We start from the raw sequence: 21,926 nt of genomic DNA, 5'->3' as shown, positions 1-21,926 counted from the left end.
CTGAAATACCCAACAAAGGGGAGACAGAACCCTATAAGAGACCACCTCTAGTAGACAGGCACAGCCCAGGGATGGGGTGACCCATCGATCTCAAAAATTTTAACCAAGAATTATTCCTGTCTAAAGGAAATACAGGGACTGAAGAGAAGGCCACTTAAAGACTGCCCCACCTAGGGATCATCCCATCTGCAAACACCAAACCTGGACACTATTGCTGATGCCAAGAAGCGCTTGCTAACAGGAGCCTGGTATAGCTGTCCCAACAGGCTCTGCCAGCACCTGACTATACAAATGCAGATACTCACAGCCAACCAACAGACTGAGCAGGGGACGGCAATGGGAAAGTCAGGAGAAGAAATGAAGGAGCTCAAGGAGATTGCAACCCCATACATAGGAAGAACAACAATATCAACTAACCAGACCCCACCACCACCAGAGCTCCCAGGGACTAAACCTCTAACCAAAGAGTATACATAGAGGGATCTATGGCTCTAACTACATATGTACATACTGCCTTATCTGGCATCAATAGGAGGGGTGGTCCTTGGTCCTGTGGAGGCTTGATGCCCCAGAGTAGGGGGATGCTAGTAGAGCAGCGAGGCAGGAGTGGATGGGTAGGTGGAGGAGCACCCTCAGAAAGGGCAAAGGGGAGGGCCAATGGGAAAGGGGGGTTTGCAGAGGGAAGACCAGAAAGGGGGATGACATTTGAAATGTAAATAAATAAAATAACCAATAAAAAGTAGAATAAGAATTTTAAAAGGCGAGAACTGAAAAGGTGAATCAGTGCTCTGTAACGGTGGGAACACAGAAAGAAGCTGGCCAAATGGTACAAGGCTCAAAGTCCAGGGAGGGATCAGGACAGAAAACCATCAAAAGGTCTATTCAGGACAGTGGCATGATCCAATTTATGTTCCTCACAAGTTTCTCTGGTTGTGATATGTGCTAATGGGGATGGAGCAAGAATTTGGGCTAGCATCTTCTCCAAGCATTGAGGTACCTGAAGTGGGAAGAAGCACTTGCCCAACATGCTCTGGAGACAGTGAGCTTGGCATGGATGATGGAAGAGATGGCATCCAGTACAGCTTTTAGCCACTCCATACCTGCATTATTTTATTCTGTCTTACTATTAAGAATAATAACCTGAAACTTGGCAATCTTAAAGAGAGGGTTTATTTAGCTTACAATTCAAGGGGGCCCCATCTAGCAGGTGTCAAAACTAAAACCAACCAAACAACAACAAAAAACAAAAACTTCAAATATTCCTTTTTGTTTTTATTACTTTATGCATATGGGTGTTTATCTTCATGTATATCTACACATGTGTGTCTGGTGCTCATAGAGGCCAAGTCGGCATAGGATTCCCTGGAACTAGAGTTACAAATGGTTGTGAGCTGCCATGTGGGTGCTGAGAATCAAACTTCCAGTCTTCTTGAAGATCAATCAGTACTCATAACCACTGAGCCACCTCTCCAGCTTCATATCAACTGCCTTTTTGCTGACTAAATTCCAAGGTGTCATATGAAAGATTTCTCTAACCCTAATCACCCACTAAAGCGCTTGCTCTGAACATCATGGTAGAAATCATTCTTCACTGATGAATGTCTTACACTGGATAGTATAGGCTGGGGTGAGGTGGGGTGAGGGAGCATACATAAACCATATTCAGACCACAACAGCACCTATCAGAATGGCTAAAATAAAGTGCTAACAAACACATAGAACAAGTAGATTCCTTAATCATTATTGGCGGGAATCTAAAATGACCAGCTAGTCTGGCAAACAGTTGGAAGGTATTCTAAAAAGTTAAACATACAATTACCATATGACTCAACCACTTCTCTCCTGGGCATGTGACCTAGAGAAATGAAAACTATGTCAAAACAAAGGTATGAAAAGGGTATGAAATCATTCAGTGGAGAAAGAAATGTGTCGGTAAGAAATAGTGGTAAGCCCCATCTCACACCCAGATGCATCAGAGAACTAAACATAACCAAAGCTCAGCAGTGCCTCTGCCAAACCCAGAGTAGGCAAAGTTTTTCTGAATATAAACAGCACTAAATTAAAAAGAGAAAAAAGGATCTCACCAACATTTAAACACAATCAAACTTTTTTTTATGCTACTAAAATATGAACATACTAGGGGATGGAAAGATGGCTCAGTGGTTAAGAGCACTGGTTGCTCTTCCAGAGGACCTGGGTTCTATTCGCAGCATTCATGTGGCAGCTCACAAACATCTGAAACTCAGTTCTAAGTCACTTGATATCCTCTTCTAGCCTCCACAGGCCACACTTGTGTTCCAGGCACACACATGGTACACACACATACACACAGGCAAAACATGCATATGCCTAAAATAAAAATAAATTAATCATTAAATTTAAAAATGAACAAAGTAGGTAAGTTGCATGTACCCAACAAAATACTTTTATCTGCACTAAGTACAAAAGTCCTACAACTCAATGATTTAAGACAATCAGATTTTCAAGAAAAGCTAAATAAAGGCTGAACAAGATATGCTACAAAGGCAGACAACACAGTGTTCTGGCTATTTTTATGTCAACCTGGCACAAACTAGGGTCATCTGGGAAGAGATAATCTTAATCTAGGAAATGCCTCTTTAGGATTGGCCTGTAGGCAAGTCTATAGAACATTTTCTTGATTGATAATTGATATAAGAGGACACAGCCTACTGTGGGTGATACCAACCTGGGTGGATCCTAGATGGTATAAGAAAGCAGGCAGAGCAAACTATGGGGAGCAAACTGGTAAGCAGCACTCCTCAATGGCCTCTGCATCAGTTCCTGCCTCCAGGTTCCTGCCTTGATTTTCCTAGATGATAGACCAAAAGCTGTAAGAAGAAGGAAAAAACCAAACAAGTCTTTCCTATCTAAGTTGTATTTTATCACAGCATAAAAGCTCTAATAGATACCATGGCTCAGCTGTTAAGAGCACTTCATGCTTTTCCAGTGGTCCTGAGTTCAATTCCCAGCAACCACATGGTGGCTCACAACCATCTGTAATGAAATCTGGTACTCTCTTCTGGCATGCAGGCATATATGCAGGCAGATACTATATACATAATAAATCTTTGAAAAGAAAAAACATAACTTTAAACCTGTTTTTTCAAAAAAAAAAAAAAAAAAAAAAAAAAAAAAAAAACCCTAACTAAGACACAGGCTAATATGCATAAAAAAGTGCTTAGAAGTACTGATTGCTGGGAGGTACAAGTTCCACGCCTCACCCCCTACCCTTCCATGTCACTCTCACTTCATGCTACCTGAGAATGGCTCAAGTCAAACAACATGCAAATACATGACAAGGAGGTAAAGAAGGGGAGCAAACAGAGAAAGAACACAATGTTGAGGACAGGAAATGGGATAACTAATTTGGGAAACAGTTGGTAGTTTCTTTTAAAGTTATATCAAGACAGTAAGTCAACAGCTAAACACTAACGCAAGAGAAAACAGAAATGTTTGTTTATATAAAGATTTAGGAATGAACATGGCAGCAGTTAGAAAGCAAAAGCCTTGCTCTAAAAGTAGGAGAGAGGCCTGCTCTAGGATGGCACTGCCCAATGATCAGTAGGGTTCATTTGGAGAGCTGGTGCAAACAAGCTATAGGTAGTATGATCTGCGTGTATGACTAGGAGGTATAGCAGACATGCAGCTGTAGTTGTGGGAATACTCCAGTACCTCTTCACTGGATTGCCACTGGAGACACAGAGAGAACTCTTCTGGTGTCAAGACCCAGCTTTTCTCTGACATCCAACAGCTCAGCATGTCCACATCAAAGATAGCAAGGGCCTAGATCCATACCATCCTGACCCTGTCTGATGTCAGAAGCTACACAGGGTCAGATATGGAGATGGTCAGATACCTGAAGGTAGAGAACAAAGTACTCCACAGCTGCAGGAAGTATAGCAATGAAAATGTCAGTTTTCTGGATGTGCACACCTGAGATTCCACAGTTAAGTAAGATCAGTTAAGAAACTCAGGAACTATGAAGCTAGAGGTATAGAAAGCACACCTTTCAAGCCAAAGTTTACAGAAGAAAGCCAGTAAACAAAATAAAAAGGAATGAGTTTCATCTCCTTTTAAACAACCAACCACCAGTCAAAATATGAGAATTGACATTTTTTTGAAACAATGAGCAGATAAGGCAACAAGGGGTATTGATTCGTTAGAAACAACCAGGGACCCTCTGTACCCCAACCTGCTATATGTTATGCTCCAGAAGGGGCATAACAGAACTCCAGTGAACTGATGTAGAGTTCTTTGTGTGAGAGACATCTGACTTTATACCCTGTACCAAGGTCCCAGGTTCTTTCTTCAAAAGCTTACCAAAGCCCAACCAAGGCTAGTAAGACTGGGAAATCAGTCTATATTGAGGGTTCAGTTTGGCCAGGCTTTGAAACAGGCAACTGGGAAAGGATCAGAGAAAAAAAGAGTCTTAAGGTGGGAGCTCAGAGGGTTAGGAAGAATAGTTGGGAAGGTTAAAGGGAGGAGTATGCATAAGAGGAACAGAACTTCTAGGAACTGAGGTAAGATCTAAACTCTGGTCTGAGGACCTGGAAAGTCCCTGTAGGATTTAATTAAGAAAAAAAGGATTTAATTGGAAGAGGAGAGATTTCACTGGCACCATAGAGCAACAGCAGTAAGATCCAGTGTACTCAGACATCCTAGATAACCACATGGTACAAACACTGTAGCATCCCAATGTAGAGGCATTAGCTTTGGCTTCAGCCTTGTCCTCCCAAACCCCAACAAGAGTTGGAAATAGACTTGTTCCAGCATGCTGAGCAATGCCTCCAGAGAGCTTCCTCCTAAGACTCAGGGCTTAGCATCCAGATGATTACAGTTCACACTTATGAATGACCAACAAGTTGATATCATCATTAAGTATTACTACACTGTAGATTCAGGTACAGCAGATACCCACACAGGACCACCCACCCACAGAAGAGGTGCCCATAAGCAAGCACCCTTGTGCACACATCTGCCTTTAGCTTACACCTTTGAGGCAAATTTCTGATTGAGAAGCTCCAAGGCCCACAGACCCACTCTAGCTAGGAACATAGATCCCTTAACAAAGTAGCTATCTCAATGCCCTACTGTCTCCAAGCAAAGTTAAGTGTGTCCTCCAGACATATATGGGACAGTCTAGTTAACTGCCCTGGGGTTAAGTAAATATTGCAACCTACACAACCTTAGTCACCCTACAAAAAGCATCCCAGGTCCCAGTCCATTGGGAACATACCTGATCAAGGCTATAGAATAATTCCTCACAAGCCACATCCCTGTGGAAAAGACTCCCTGAACGAAATCTAGAGTGACTGACTGCAGTATCCTATTATCCTATGCTTAGTCCTATTGGCTGCAGTAGCTCCCAGCTCCTCCCTGAGTTAAGGAGAGCCTATAGGATCAGAGGTAACTCCCAGGCAGTATAGCCAAAGGACCAAGGCTGGGCAGAAGGAGCACTGTATACTCACTACCCAAGAGCAAGAGCTCCTGGGGTGAAGATTCCTCTGTCCCAGTCTCCTGGAGGTCCTCCCTCCAGAGCCCAGGAGCTTCAGGCAATCAGTGACTGGGAGACAGTCTTTGTTCTGCTTACTTCCAGAGGTGCATACTCTTTCCTTGGTTTGCCACAGGATTCAAAACTTGATGGTGGACATTACCTTTCCAGCTGGGGAAGAAAGGCTCCCTAAGACCCTTCATCCTCCTCCATGATGCCTTCTGCATGCAAGTGCCTCATCCACCCTGGATGGCTACACCAAGAGATTCTGGGTAGCAGGAAATTATCCCACCCAGGGGCTCAGTTTATCAGCTCCCTTCAGGGGAATGAGTAGCCTGAATAAAACGGAAGGGTAGAGGTAGTCAAGACAACTATAGCAGTAGCTACAGACTCCCTTTGGACTGTAGGACGTTCACACCTACTAGGTGGTATCCTTTACATGGAGGCTTCTGGGCCAAACCCAAATCTCGCTGCAAATCCCAGGCTAGACTAGGTAGAAAGAGATAGCCTGTGCAGGAGTCAGGCAAAGACACTAAGCAGTTGGCTTCTAACAATTATACCAAACTACAGGCTGAAATTCCAAGAAAGGAGAAGAAAGCCACTCCCTGAAAAACCTCTAGGTGCCAAGCAGCACAAAAACTGGTACAAGGCTTAAGAGATGGCTCAGCAGTTAAGAGAGAATCTTGTTCTTACAGAGAATCTTAGTTCAATTCCTGAGAACACATAGTAGTACATAACCACCTGTAACTCTGGTTCTGGGGATATTCAATGCCCTCTTCTGACCTCCGCAGGCATCAGGTATATACATTGTGCACAGATACACATGTGAGAAAAAAATAACATAGAATAAAATAAATAAATCTTTGAAAATCAGTTAAATCCCATAGGAAGGAAGGAAGGAAGGAAGGAAGGAAGGAAGGAAGGAAGGAAGGAAGGAAAGCAGGGCACAGAAGCAACTTAAGAAAAGCTTCAACTATTCACTAACATCCTAGCAGTCACAATAAAAAGAGCTGCCAAAAAGGCTGGAGACACTTACCAGCATCATGCACCCAGAGAGGAAACTGAGGTAGAGGTTGATAGCTGAGGCAGACTTTCCCTTGCCATGGGGTCTAACCTAGTCCTTATACCTCAAATTCTATGTGGTTTCTTGAACTGGCAGCCCAACACTGGAGCTTTTATCTTTGACCACCTCTAAAAGTACAAGTACACAGGGTAAGGAGGCAACCATATTTACACCCATGTGGTGATACTCCTGTGCCATGACTCCATAGCCCTTCACCAGGAATCGTGTGCTTGGTTCAGGAGACAAATCCACTCCTACTCAAGATGCGGTATCCCACTCATTCACAGGGTTGCAGAGGAAAAGCTGCTGTGAGATCTTCCCTTAACCACACCTCTGCTCCCACAAGCCAGCCAGTGATACTTGGACTTAGCCCCTGTCTCTTAACACAATGAAGTGAGAAGACAAGGACAGAAACATCCTTTCTCATCAGGAGTCTCCCTTCCACAGCTGTCAACCTGGGCAGGATCAGCCAGTATAAAATGTAGAAAGATGCAGGCAGTGTGCCAGGGTACCCCAACTGTAAGAGGAAGCAAAGAAAAACCCCCTCATGCTTTACAAACTCACACAGCTCAGCTACAAGAAGTTAGCAAGAGCCCCACTTCCAAGGCAGCAAGCAGAGGACTCACAGGGACCACACAGCACGTCAAACACCCTCCTAAAAAAAAGGTTAGGCACTGAGAAAGTGCAGCAAGGTAATGCTGGAAAGAAAGTGCTGCCTAGTATAATCAAGAGGGTAAAGAAGGAAGGCAAGAATTCCAGGACAAATTTAGAAAGCAAAGAAATGCACCACCATGCCACCTAAATCCTTCTGTTCCAAGGTCTCATCCCACCAGAAACTGAACAATTAAAGAGGTTGCTGGTGCCTAAACAGTCACCTTGCCTGGCTCAGCTCCTGTACCAACAGAAGGGCAGGGGTGTTAAAAGGCCTCAGCATCACTTCCTTTTGGACATCCTAAGCTCACAGGCTACCACACATGGCAAATGGGAAGGAGATCTAGGAAGGGAGACTTGTATTTATGGATAAGGTATGCCCAGTACTAGAGAAACATAGAACCAGTTCTATGCTCATCTGCAATCACAAGTGGGGCCCACACCCACCGAGTAGACTACTCACTCTTCCTAGGAGCTTGTAGGTTCCAAAGCCTATATTCATAGCAGGAAGACTGTGACATCCTGTCTATCACACACCCTTGGCATGTCACCAAGCTGTACAGGCCCTGAGCACAGGCAGCCAGGAAAGGGCGATGGCTAGCCCTGCCAAGCTGCCCCTCCCTGCCTGGTGGTATAAAAACATCAGCTGCAAAATATAGCCCAGCTCAATCCACAGGGAGGAGGCAGGGAACCCTACACAAAAGGGAGGCAGCAGTTCTGACAAGGCTGGCTAGATGGAGCAACTGAACCTGCTGGGTGCTTTTGCTTTTCTGAGTGTTGAGTTCCAACCCTGCTCATCTATGTTATATACTAAGCAAGGAACCCTCTACAGAGATCTTTTTGCAGTACTTTAACAACAACAACCCTGAAAATTAGTAGGGTTTAGGTGAGGGTTTTCCCCCCTAAAAGAAAAGCCTGAAATCCAGAAACAGAGAAGTAAGACTTTCAAAGAAAAAAAAAATACAGAGAAGCTATCTATCTGAGGAAAATGAAAGAGAACCTCTATGGAAGGATAAAAGGCATCTCCAGAAGACAGTGCAGAGGATTCCAATGCAGATAGCTCCAGTGAGGACTGCTCACTGCCCCAGCCCATCAGGAACACCACCTGATGTAGGTGGAAAAGCCTAGGCCTACTGCCACAGAAGTGCATCATCAATCACATAGCATGGCATATACCCCTCCAGGACTGTGTCTGGCCTATGGCTCTAAAGAGAAAGAGTCAGAAACCACCAAGTAGACTCTGAGAGGTAAGTGCAGTGCCTGGTATTGTCCTTGTTTGTTGTGTCACAAATACCAGGTGAGAGAGGTATCCAGGAGAACCACCAGGCCTTGTCAGGGCTCTATCAGTCTTTGTCATTTTGAATAGGGAAAGACTGGGAGGATAGAACAACAGGAAGCTGGCACTCCAAAAAGACACAGAGCACCACTGGTCCTTCACTGGCCACCTGTACCACCAAGTGCGGGTCACCAGGCAGGCAGGCAGGCTGTCCCCTCAAAGGCACATTCCTCTCTAATTGAAAATGGTTTTGTCTTTAAAGATAGAAGGGAGGCATTAGATGTGGGAGTTGTCTGTGTTTTGAAAATGTAAGCAACAGGAGAACAGGTGCCAGGGACCATCCTTCACATCCTTCAAGGAGGCAGCATCTGAGAGGCTGTGGCTTCTGGAGTAGCCCGTCCTTTTTGTCCTGCCTGGTCTGTAGGCTGTTGTCACCTAAATCCTAAAGAAGGACCCAAGCAGCAAAGGGACAATGCCATAGGTTCAAGTGTTTACAAATCAACTTCAAGGAGATGCCTACTCCAACCAAGAACAATAATAAAAGGCAAGGAAGAAAATATACACAATAGAGGTGGGAGAACAAAAGGCCAACAAACAAAAGAAAATAAACAACTAAAGACAATGACTATCACCATCCTACATCACAGCAGGCCTGGCATTCCATGCCCAGAGTCCACATCACAGAATGCTTCAGCATGTAAAGCATGAACACCCATGGACTAGAAAGTCTGTTTTGTTTTGTTTTAAGCAATTAATCAAACACCTAAACTCAGAATAAATTACAAATAATGAGGTTGAATGAAGCACTAACTATAGAATGACACACCAGAAAGAGCAAGATGGTCCTTACCCTCATGAAGGATAGAAGACTGCTTTTCTACAACTACAGCAGCTGGTGAGGTAGAAGGTCCATGTGGTAGGAGGTCTGGGCATATCAGGAACATCCATCCCCTCTTGGGTAGACTCTAGGACATTCAGAGGAAGCCTTTAACGTAGATTCCTATGAATGACAGATGGGTTGGCTCCACATCTGCCCTACTTCCTAGTCAGCAAACAAACCTAAGACAGAGCCATTGCTTCACACCTATTCCATAAGTGTCACGATTGTGACCCTGAAGGTCAAGGACTCCATCTTGTCCAAGTCCATGGACCACACCAGAGTCCTTACTTAAGGCTTCAGAACTGATGTACTTGGGCTGAGGATATAGCTCAGTAGCACGGTACTTCCTTAACATGCACAAGGGCATGAGTTCCACCACCATCCTTTACCCAGCACCAAAAGGAAAGAAACTAAGAAAACAAAAACATAACAAAACCCTGAATACTGTTTCCAAGGCGATTTGTTCCAATGACTACATGACACCCAGCTATGTTCTTTATTGCCCTGGGCAGAGTTGTCAATCATTGTCTCTCCAACATATACAGGGAAGGATGCAGCAAACCAGGTCCCTGGAGATGAGGCACACAAACTCATCACAGCTAAACACTGTGTACCTACCTCACATCCATCACACACAAAATTCTGCAACCACTTTCAGGTGGTTTTGTGGTTCAGAAGCTCCTTCTTCCTCTGGTGCAGAGCCACCAACCACAATTCTGGCAGTGACATAACCCCCAAACCCAGGACAATCTGTGAGGGAGGTTAATAGCAGACCATAATCTTTAAGCAGGGTTGTTATCTAAATAGGGTCAATGATATTCCTCTAAACATCCCTTCCAAAAAAATAAAACAAACAAACAAACACCCCCTACATGTCATTCCCGTAAAGAGCCAAGAGAACCAAACAAACAGAATGGACCTATCCCCATGGCTATCCTTACTGCTCTTGGGATGAAAAAGTGGTCAAAGGCAACCTGAAACCATTAAAAGAAAATATCAGTAATGAAGATGATGGATCAAAATAAACAAGGTCAAAAGTGATTCAATTAGAATAATCTCTTTTCACCCACTGGATTGTCAGAGATGAAAATACTAGTGTCTCCCTATGCTGGCACAGATGAGCATTCAAATTCTCCCACCACTCCTGGAACAAGGCACCACCAGTCTTAGGGCATGGCTCCTGGGTCATATGTGCATGTGTAGGCTGCTAGGCACTAGCCCCAATGCCAGCTCTGCACTTGGTGTTGGATATGCTCTCACAATGCAGAACTCCCTCCAGCCTTCGCTCATTAACCCACAGCAACTCAGGAGAGACCACCAACCACACAGAAAAATCACAAGAGTAACTGTACTTTGTACTGTGAACCGGATAGGATCACTGTAGTGATCACTAAGTGGTCAAGAGTGCCCTCTAGTGGAAACAAGATCTAGCCTAGCCTGCATGCAGTTACATCCGGAAGTGGGGATAGGATGATACATATAGGGATGGGACATACCAACATGTGGATAAATAGCCAGTTCTTTTCAATCAGCTTTGGTGGGTTCCACATGAGCCGCCGTGGTCTGGGCTAGCAGGTTCCAGGCCTACAATCCTTTGAGGTCTTCAGAAAGCTAGAGACCACAGGCACTGCTACACAATGGTTGCAGGGTCCTGAAGGAGCAATAATTTCTTGGACACTGCCTGAATGCTCTGGGCTCTGCAAAACCAGACTTCCTGGACTCATCAACCTCTGTGACTCACCTTCCTACTTGTGAAGTGAAAAATAATGGCTCAGGTGTGTTCAAATGAGCAGAGTACAGCACTTTTCTAGAAATCTGGCAATAGCCCTGGACACCCTTAGCTGAACCTGGACCTGGAAATGGAAAGGCCATCAGTACTTGAAGAATGTCTAGACAGATTGAAGTAGTGTTTCAAAGATAACAGAACCCTAGCAGATGGGAGTTGTCTGGGCTGCTTGTTGTGAACATGAAGAGAAATCTTCCAACTGCAAGACAAATGATGCCAAATACTAGATGCATTGACAGGGTCATCCCTGTCTTATCACCCAGAGAAGCCTAACCCAACAAGCCACCTCTGTACCCAGCCCTTCTGCTTGCAGAGATACACACCTACAATTCACCTGTATTTCTCATTGTCCATCTTTGCACCCTACTCCTGACCACGCAGGCCTTCTTGAGTCCCACTTCTGTGTTCCTTCTTTACCTCACCCTTACTCATTTTACTCTTGCCTTAGGGCTTGGCTGGACCTATCCTATGTCCACTGCCCATCTGACATCTCTCTGCCTGGGCATCTCATGCCACAGAGAACAATGAGAGACTGCTTCTAGAGTAGATGTGTGGGACGTGATCACAGCTCCAACAAGCCATACTTATGAGATAGAATCTTCCCTGCATCATCAGAGTGCTCTTGCAAAAACACAAATATAGTCATGCTGAACCCATAAATGCTATTGTTTTAGTGCCTGCAAAGTATCCGAACCCCTCTATATTTGGCCTTCACTTGTATTGAAAAACTGTATCTAGCTTGGCCCCTCTCTTCTGTATCTCCCAAGTTTCCCTGTTTCAGGCTTCCATTTTCAAGGAAGCCTTAAGTGATGATGTCATCTACTACTATATGCATTACTTGTACCCTGCAGGCTGAGGCAAGGTATAAGAAACATACTGGGGTTACTTTGCAGACTGATGATAGCAGCAGGGACCCTCGACAGGGCCAAGGAACACATACATAGGGGTCCAGAGCTGAGAAGACCACAAACCTGGCTCAAGATGGGACATGGTTTTCCTAAATATAGTGAAAGCCATATTAGGTGACAGACTTTTAATCCAAAAGTGCTTACAGATATGATTCTTAAATTGGCACTTCTGCTAGGGTCAGCTTCTTCATTCTGAGAGTGGGCAAACTAAAAAAAAAAAAAAAAAAAGACAAGCATGTACCTTAACTTTCTTGGGGGCGCCAGGCAGGCACAAGAGATACTTCTTCACAGTTATCTACCTAGTAAGAAAAGAGACAAGGGGAATACCCTGCAGTATCCAGAAGCATCCAGATTTCACGGATCCTGCCAATGACAGCACCACCATAACTGAGGAAGCACCTACACTGGTGAAGTCTGGGCCTTTGCCAAGGAACCTATGGACAGTTAGCCCAAGCACAAATATTGTGAAAGACACTGTCCAGATAGTAGTCATAGAGTAAAATCTGTTTCCTCAACAGAGAAGTACAGAGAAGGTGATCTTCCAGCTCAGATGGCATATGGCAACACCAACAGAGTCACCCATGGGATTTACCTGAGTCTTGGATGGGAGAGAGGGATAAGTAAAGGGAAAGAAAAGAGAGTGAAAAACTAGAAGAGAAACAGGTATGTGGAGTTTCTTAGGAAAATGTGAACACTGAGAGACTTCCTGTGACTAGAATGGTGGCACACATCTACAAGCACTTAGAAGGCAGGGGCAAGAGGATTGGGAGTTATAGGCCACGTTGGGTGAGATCTATCTCAAACAAAACAAAAACCTACTCCATCTTTCAGAGATGTACACTGAAATACTTCCAAGAGAATACTAAGACTGCAATATGTTTGGGCAAAGTGTTGCAAACAAGTATAGTTCAGTGGTAAAGTACCTGCCCACCTTGTATGAGGCCTGAGTTTGCTCTCCAGCACCATGTACAGAAATAAAGTTCAGCAAATGCTTGGTCAGGAAGGGAAAGGTACAGTAAGGGGAACAGGAATTTGGTCATAAATTGATGCTATCAACACCATTCTCTGATTCTGTGGCCTAGGCAACATTCCACATCAAGGTCTATGCCCATCAACTTTCTGGGCTCCATCAGAGGCCCACACAGCCATGATCGCGACATGATTAGAAAGGATGACACTTCATCGAGGGAAAAGAGGAGAAGGGAAAAAGGAGGACAGACTCTCTCAGGTTTACCTTCCACTGTACCATTCACCCTGACACACCTTTTCTAAACCCAGGATACCCATGCAGTGACTCTTGTGTCAGCACAATTAGCTTATTACAGACCTGAAGGCCTGGGCCTGGTCTGCCCTCAGATCCAGCCTTGTGATGAGGTCACAGACACATCCTTCCTCACAAGGAGCTTCTACAGAAGAAATGGCCCTTCTGAGTCCTCCCTTAACAACCTCAGGACACAACTTAACATAACCAGCTACATCTACCACAGCTGTAGAACCATTTATCATGGGTGCGTGCAGAAGATGCCAAATCTAGAAACAGCAATTTCTTGCATCAACGTATTCCCCACACCACACTAGAGCTCCCACTAGAAAAGGGTGGCAGCCAAAGACCCAAAAGTAGACCTAGGGCCTGGGTAAAATATGTGCTGGCAATTGGCCCAAGACTTACAGGTTCTCACTTCTGAAAAAATTCTCAGATACCTCTCTGGCTCTTCCAATGTCTTTCAGGGGGAGGAGCTTCCTGTAGAGGATGTAACACACCAAACAGGTACTCATTTGCCCAGTACTCACACAGCAAGTTCCCTTTAGTTTCCTCTCAGGCTCTGGTCTGTATACATATCTGCTCTAAGATAAAGTCCTAATAGCTCAGGGCAATGTGTGAGTAAAGGCAGGAGTCAGTGTCTAGAGTTGAGGAGTTATAACAAAACAGTTCAGGTGTGCAAGAAAGGAAAAAGGATCAATACATGAGTAGAACCATGATCAGTCTCAGGTTCCTCCTGGACTAGCCCCTAAGCACCCCGATCAGACCATGGAACCTGTAGTCAAGTCCCAAGCTCTACATAGAAATGTGAAAAATTCACTTGCTTGCTATCTGAACAGAGAGCAGACCAGAAACAGAATGAGAGTCCAAGTCCAACTCTTATCTGGGGGGTAAATTGGCTATATTCCCAAAGGAGCTGTTTTCCTGCCCTAGCCACTGCAAAAACTTGCCATACCTTGTCCTGACACACATGTGGACAGAGACCCTCAAAATGAGGGAAGAGGAGTCTGTCTGTTCTGCCCCCAAGGCAGTGTGCAATGAGCTGCAGCAGTAGGCTGTGCTAACAAGGAAAGATACAGGACCCTAAGGTACCCATGGACTACAGGTGGGATAAAGTGTTTGTACACCATATCCCCAACAGGTAGCAGAATCTCTTATAACCCAGTGGGTTTAATGCCTTGAGACCCATTTATAGTTAACCTCTAAAGTGGGTTAATATTTGCCCAAGCCTTTCAAGCAGGCCCTAACTCTTATTCACAAGGATTTATAAAGAAAGTAGCTAAGAATTACATGTTCAGAGTCTAGCTACCATAAGTTATCATAGCTCTTTGAGTACCTTGAAGAGTCCTCTAAAAACAAATGGCAAGGCTCTGTCTTACCAAATACCCTGAACAAGCTACATGCACGGAAAGGGCTCTTTTGCCTCTCTAGAGTGCCAGCCAGAAGCTGGGCAATGGCAACAGAGGGAGCATGATGAACAGTTGTCTTTCCCAGGCCAGCGACATGAGACCATAGCACAAAGAAAGCAAGAATTAACTATTCCATTCAGTTCCTAGATGAAGGCTAAAACATGAAGTCTATAGAAAGAGATATTGCAAGTACAGGCTCTAGTGTTGGGGAGAGAATCTCAGCACATTGATAGAAGCAAGCAAAGGAATGTGGACCTGGTTCATTTCTGGATGGTCTCTGGTAGTAAAGATAGATTATGGCATTGGCCAGTGACATAAGACAAAGATCAGAGAGTAAGCTGCTACCAAACATAAGTTTCTGAAAGCTGAGAGAAATTCTGGGTTGTTGCCAGGCTGAAGAATACCAATAAGATTAGTATAGGCTCTAGTAGTAGTTCAAGTACATCACAGCAGAATTTTATAAAAGTTACACATTCCTGTAATCCTAGCACTGAGGAGGCAAAGGTATGATTCTCTCTCAAAATAATAATAAATGTATGTTACATTAGACCCAAATGAGGTGGCTTATACCTGTAATCTCAGCACTAGGGAAGCAAAGGGAGGACCGGGAGACCCCTTTATTTCAACAATAACTTAAAAAAAAAGTTATACTACGTCATATGTGAGTCTTATGACTATAATTATAGAAACCAGCAAGTGGAGGCAGGAGGATCAGGAGCTCAAAGCCAGCCTCAACTACATACCAAGTTTGATGCTAGCCTGGGCTGAATGAGATGCTGTTTCAAAGAAAAACAAACAAGAAAAGTCTCATTGAAACCAGAACTTCAGGCCAGGTATAATGGAGCACATGCCTTTAATCCCAATCAGAGGTAGGTGAATCTCTGTCAGTTTGAGGCCAGCCAAGCATACAAAGAGTTCCAGGACAGTCAAGGCTAGTCTCAAATAAATCAAAACTAGAACTTCAGGATTAAGTTGTACTGAAAAAGGAATCTCATCTAGGACAATGTCTCGAAATGGATTTGAGAACCACCAGCCTCACACGTGGCTCAACATCAACAAGGCAAGGAGATCCATAATTTACAGAAGCAAAAGTGGCCTGGAGTTTCTTTACACAACTCAGAATCCAGACTGCTACACTGGCAAAGAGAAGGGAAAATAGGGTCTTGTTCACCAGTGATAGTTTCTTTAGAACTCTTCTAGGAGACCTAGGTTATAGCAGTTATGTAACTGCCGTACTGATTTAAGGACTGCCTGATGATTTTGCATCTTGTTCTGCACAGAACTGGGGTCAGCATTTCCCCTAGTAACTACAGTGGGTGTACCCTGAGGCAACAGATCACAGGACTGAGAGCAGAGGTCCCACTGGCTCCTTCCATTCCTAAGGAACCTTGCTCTATAACTGCACAAGAGGCATACAGGCACACACACACACACACACTCTCTCTCTCTCTCTCTGTGTCTCTCTCTCTGTCTCTGTCTCTGTCTCTCTCTCTCTCTCTCTCTCTCTCTCTCACACACACACACACACACACACACACACACACACACACACACACTCCCTCTTGGAGAGGGAGAGGGAGAGAGAGAGGGAGATATCATTCCACAACAGCAAGTACAGACATACTGGGGCTATTGCCCTACCCTAATACCTTATCTAGCATCAGTTGTAAGCCTTCATTTTCCTCTACTGTTCATTAAAAGACACTAGTGCTGAGGGTGATTTGAACTGTGCAGACATGGCCCAAGAGGTTTCAGTGCAGAAGAATTTCAGTATGTAGCCTAGAGACTGTTTGTCTTAGGGTTTCTATTCCTGCACAAAACATCATGACCAAGAAGCAAGTTGGGAAGAAAAGGGTTTATTCAACTCACACTTCCATGTTGTTGTTTATCAGCAAAGGAAGTCAGGACTGGAACCCAAACAGGTCAGAAAAGCAGGAACTGATGCAGAGGCCATGGAGGGATGTTACTTATGGCTTGCTTCCCCTGGCTTGTTCAGCCTGCTTTCTTATAGAACCCAGGTCTACCAGCCCAGGGATGGCACCACCCCCAATGGGCTGGGTCCCCCTCCCCCTCCCCCCATCACTAGATGAGAAAATGCCTTACAGCTGGATATCATAGAAACATCTCATGGGAGGCACCTTTCTCTGTGGTAACTCCAGCTTATGTCAAGTTGATACAAAACCAGCCAGTACACTGTTTTTGTGGTATTTTGGTGAAGAATATGGCTGTTTTTGCCCCTTTTGTCTGAAGAGTCTACCTGAGGCTAAAGCAAAGAGAGTATTAATTGCATTGACAAAGAAAGTCTCAAAAAAGTCCAACAGAGACTTTGTTCTCTGGTTTGGTCTCATGAAGAGCATTTTGATCAGTTGTAGCAAGCTTTGAAAGGAAAAGTACAAAATATATGTTTCAAGTTATAAAGGGCACCAGGAAGTGAAAAGGAGCTACTAAATCCTGTGTTTGAGGAGATAAATATATTAAGGGAATGGTGACTTTGGGGCAAGATCCCACCCATATAAGTTTATTGTTTATGTATTTTCCATTGAAAAAGAAATAGTTATATCTAGGCATTATTATTATTATCTAGTTATCTGTGGGGCTGTGGACCATGCCACCAGACCGAAGAACTGGTAAGGTAGTTAGCCAAAATCAGAACCCCAATAAAACTCATAAGAGAGAACAGAGTTTGAAACAGCTCCCAACCATGGTATAATTAGCTGGAGCTAAGAAATTAGCAGTAATTTAAAAAAGACCAGAATCACTCAGGTAAAATCTTCTGGGAAGTGTTTTCTGAGAGTACAACTTATGTTCCAGAGATAGCCAATGTTGTACCTACCTCATGCTGCAGCTAGACTTGGTAATGTGTAAGAATCACCCAGGTGGTACTAGTTCTGAAGGTATGAAGGAGTCATAGAGAACAGCTGAGGCTTGGCTCTCTGAGAGGCCAAGGAAGACCACTGGTGAAGATGCGCCTCAGTTGCAGTTGATGGCCCGAAACTAAAGTGGTCATGCAAAGAAGTTGAGGCTTGGCAGCATAAAGAAAGCCTATGAGAGGCTATTGGTGAAGCCTAGATGCTGCAGAAGACTCCAGCGAATTGGAGAAGCTAGTACCATGAGATGACCACCAAGAACAGCAGTAGTGGTGTGGATTCAACTAGACCCTGAAGTACTACAGAGGGCAAAGCTGGAGATGTGACCCAAGCCCTCTGGAGGAGCCCAGAAGATCACATGTGGATCCCAGACAGTGGAACAAGAAGCTGTAATGTTGGAGTTGCCTTGGAGACCCCAAGATGTTTGAGACCCAGAGCTGTGGGACATCTGACCCAGAGCTGGGAAAGCTGCTAACAGGGAATAGAACCAGCCAAAACAAGAATTGTGCCATAGCCAACAAAGCAGAAAGGAGTTGGATATGAGACATGGAGAAGTGGAGTTTGGAGTTTGCCCAGCTGCCTTTTTGTCTTGCTAAGTAATAAAGATGCTTTGGCCCTATCCTGTCTCATGGTGTCTGCTTTGGCTTTCACTTATCTCTAGGAACCCACTCAAGGCTAAATCCTAATACTCAGAACCTTGTCCAGAGAACTCAGTGCCCATCAAATGAAGACAAAACCAATCAAGGTAAAGTAGGCAAAGCAGACAATCACAAAAGAAAATCATATGATCTCAGTGCCAGGCAATAACACTGTTCTGCTTAATGCTACCAGGAAAAGTGGGATAAGGATGGACCAAGAACTGCTGTGGAATATGTCAGCAGCCACTCAAGAACTCCACCCATGGAAACATCAGGTATAGCAGATTGGACCTTTAAAGGTACAATCTGGCCTGGAAACATCCTAAATACCCAGCACAGAAAAGAGGACAGAGTGTGACAGCTTGAACCATCTGAGTGACAGGATAATTAAGTTTGTTTTTTGGTTTTTGCTGTGATTCATCCTTCTACAATAGACACGTAATACCAAGCTCTACAAGAGCAGAAAACCTGCTCCCTTTCCCATGACATGCATACAAGGCTTCAAAGCACACCCATCAGAATTCTATAAGTTCTGGACAGACGAGACTATGAATCCAACAGAAGATTCTAAACATGCCTGTGCACCCAGTTCCCAGATGTGACACAACTTCAGAGGTGGGCAAAGAAACCAAGACTTACTGTGAACTCATTATGAACACCTACCAGGCCCAGCCTCATCAAAAACCCAAGACAACACCATGGACCACCAGGGAACAGCTCATGAGGATAAAGAAGCTCACATTTCCAAGGAAATATATGCCTCAATCTCATCTTTCCCAATGATCAGACCTGACCCGATTTCTACCTAGGACTGGCAGTGCCCTCCGGGCTCTTCTCCCTCTGTGTTAACACAGCAGCAGGATCCAGTGCCGTTCTTATACCCTTTCTTCTTTGTCATAAACATCAACAATGCAACAAGGAAAATGGCAACCTAACTTTCCCTACTGGCTTCCCAGACACTGTGTGGGGTGCCAGTGCAAGAAATTACTTACCTTCAGTAAGGCAAGGATAATGATTCACTGGTTTTTAGGAGAAAAGCAGATCAGAGAGAGACCACATGTTAGAGCCAAGATTATGGTTTGACCCCTCCCATCTTGTGTGGTGTGTCTTCTATTTTGCTATTATAACCAGTCCAGCTCAATGATAGTCTCTTTTTTTTTTGTCCCCCTATATGACAATTTTTATTTGTATCAAATTACAGAGTACCATCAGTGAGCAGAAGGTTACAATCTAAACATAATGCAAAGTTGGGGATTAATCAATTGTCCCAAGTCCATCAGGTGTCTGAAGCACACGTAAGAACTTACACAGAGTAATTTGGTGTTATTAAATATTTCTGTACCTTATCTGACAATTATCAGGTGTGTGTGTGTGTATGTGTGTGTATGAAACGTGTGTGCACACATGCTTCCAAATACATTTATATAAAAAGCTCAAGAATGATGTTAGTATTAATTTCTTTTAAAAGTCTATTATATTGAATTGTACCTACATTAGAAGCAGAAATATAAAAAATGATCAATTTACTAAATAATGATGAATTTACAAACAATTGGAAATGAAATGTTGTATACCTGTTTGACATTGAAGAGGCACTAACAAACTATGGAAATAAACATTTTTCCCAGATTTTGAGAGACTAAAGATTCTAGGAGTAGCACTGAGCCCTCTAGGTTAATAATGAGAATCATGGTGGGCAAAGACAGAGGATAATTTTATTCTTTCTTATGGCAGGAATGCTCAGGACGTGGTCACTGCAGTCTCTACTCCATAGCCTGCATTTTCTTTCTTCTATCAGTAGAAGTCTGGCTTCTCAGGAAAAGTACAGCCAGTTCGCCTAATTATGACACTCGCTGCATAGTGGCCGGCGCGAATGCATTCCGTCAGAGGCTTGTCAGAGACCAGTTGAGACAGAAACCCTCCAATAAATGCATCTCCAGCTCCATTGGTGTCAATGATCTCTTCCTGGTTTTGATCCAAGACGGGGAAAACAGTGACATCATTTTCTGTAGCCACTACAGTGTCCTCTCTCCCTTGAGTGAAAATCACAGTCCTCTGCCTCTTCGAGTTCACCTTTGGAAGAGCCTGCGCCTTTTTGGCTATTTCTTTAATGTCTTTAGTCTCAAAGCCTTGCTCTCTAGCAAAAGTGTCAGCTTCCGTCTCATTTCCAAAGAGGATGTCAACATAAGGCATGACTTCCATCAAGGCTTCCTTGAAGAACTGGCTAATGAACAGTGCAGACAGGTTCAAAGTGAAGACCTTGTTGTTCTCAGCAGCATAGCGAGCCACTTTCAGTACTGACTCTGGGGACACAGTAAGAAAGAAGCCAGCTATGTAGTAAACTCTGGCTTTTTCCACCAGCATCCAGTTCCTGTCCAGATCAAGATGCTTTTCTTTCTTATAACAACTGGCGGCAGCAAGGTTAGCAACAAGAGACCTGTTGCCACCAGTGATGCACGCAGCACACGTTCCAGTTGGTTGCTCATTCTGCTCGTAGTAATGAGCATCCACATGTGCGTCGGCAGCTTTACGCTTCAGGATCTCCCCAAACTTATCTATCCCGATGCATCCAAAGAATGTTGCTGCTTTGTGTGGCTCCTGAATCATCCACTGAGCCACTTTCATTGAATTCTGCGTAGAGCCACCAGCATGATATTCAACTTCGAATTTTTTTACAAGTTCATCAAACAATTCCTTATGCTTATCTTCAGCCAAGATCTGGTCATTTGGATTCAGAGAATACTTATCAAGAAAATCTTTGTCGACTACAGCAGAGATGTCAAGAAGAGGATTTCCCATTCCAAACAGCACATTTTCACTCAGCGCTTGTGGAGCTTCCACCTTGAGCTCTTTGGGCTTCAGCTTGTCCGCAGCTGCCATCTTCGCACTCTCACCGTAGTTTGGCTCTCAATGATAGTCTCTTATGTACCCCTATCCTACCTTCCCTGTGAGGCCACTGTACCCTCATACACAGATTATATTCACTGTTAAGTTCCTGTGGAGTCTGCTGTTGCAGAGAGTGCAGCAAGTCAGCAAAGCCTATATCATGTGCAGGCCCATAACTGAGGTGAACAGCTCCCAAAGAAACCTGGCTAGATACAGTCACTAAGTGGAAGCATAGTGTCTCACAGGAGTCAGCTGCCTGCCCTGGCCTGTTGTCACGGGTTCTTCTCTTCTTCAGCAATACCACTCTGCCAATTACTAGGTGCCAGGTAAATCCAGGATATGTAGTAAATGCTGAGTACCCTGACAAACTCTTCTTAAACAAGCAAATCCAGGACATACCTTTCAGGGTATTACTTAGCCTTATAAAGCCCTAGGGAGGTGACACTTGAGTGGAGCCATATGGAAGTCAGAGAATCTCTGCTTCAAGTCACAAAACTGCCAGGCCAAGCCGCACACAGAGTGGGTACTAAATCAGACCAGAAAGAGATTCCATACCACTTGTACAGCACTGGAGCTAGTCTGTGGCTTCAGACCACATACCCATCTCACTGACAGTCATTGGCTGGCAGCACCCTTGCTGATATGCAGCCCTGAGTACTCCTGAGGCACTAGCTGTAGGACTGGGGATCCTCTCTCGCCTATCTCCCTCAGCATTTCAAGACAACAAAGAGGGGAGACAGCCCAACCAAGGGAAGAACAGTCTATTTGCTTAGATGCTTCTAGTTCTTG

At 44.3% G+C, this 21,926-nt stretch overlaps 2 protein-coding genes across 13 annotated transcripts in view; both read right to left on the bottom strand.

Moving 5' to 3' along the window:
• MOB2 (MOB kinase activator 2) overlaps nt 1-21,926 on the bottom strand; it is a 53,573-nt gene that overhangs the window by 19,092 nt on the left and 12,555 nt on the right. For 2 of the 11 annotated variants that reach the window (XM_080911460.1, XM_080911467.1), the window contains exons 2-3: nt 3,694-3,877; nt 2,708-2,830 (exon numbers count right to left, since the gene is read on the bottom strand). The exons of 2 other annotated variants lie outside the window; for them this stretch is intronic. The gene's annotated coding sequence lies outside the window, so the exon portion shown is untranslated. Of the gene's footprint in view, nt 1-1,819; nt 1,856-2,707; nt 2,850-3,693; nt 3,878-9,352; nt 9,468-21,926 lie in introns of all 11 variants that reach the window. 7 more of the 11 variants (XM_080911466.1, XM_080911458.1, XM_080911463.1 and 4 more) reach the window with 6 other exon arrangements.
• On the bottom strand, nt 20,038-21,131 carry LOC308416794 (adenosine kinase-like; the record flags this gene model as incomplete). Of its 2 annotated transcripts, XM_080911873.1 has the most annotated exons (2): nt 20,038-20,411; nt 20,583-21,131. In XM_080911873.1, the coding sequence occupies 2 exons, from the start codon at nt 21,129-21,131 to the stop codon at nt 20,046-20,048; spliced, it is 915 nt and encodes a 304-aa protein (XP_080767999.1). In that variant the 3' UTR covers nt 20,038-20,045. The 2 variants fall into 2 exon arrangements, with proteins under 2 accessions (XP_080767999.1, XP_080767998.1); XM_080911872.1 differs by having other exon boundaries at nt 20,038-21,131.

Source organism: Micromys minutus, assembly GCF_963924665.1.
Source record: "Micromys minutus genome assembly, chromosome: 2".
Lineage (NCBI taxonomy): Eukaryota > Metazoa > Chordata > Mammalia > Rodentia > Muridae > Micromys > Micromys minutus.
This window is presented reverse-complemented; position numbering and strand designations above follow the sequence as displayed.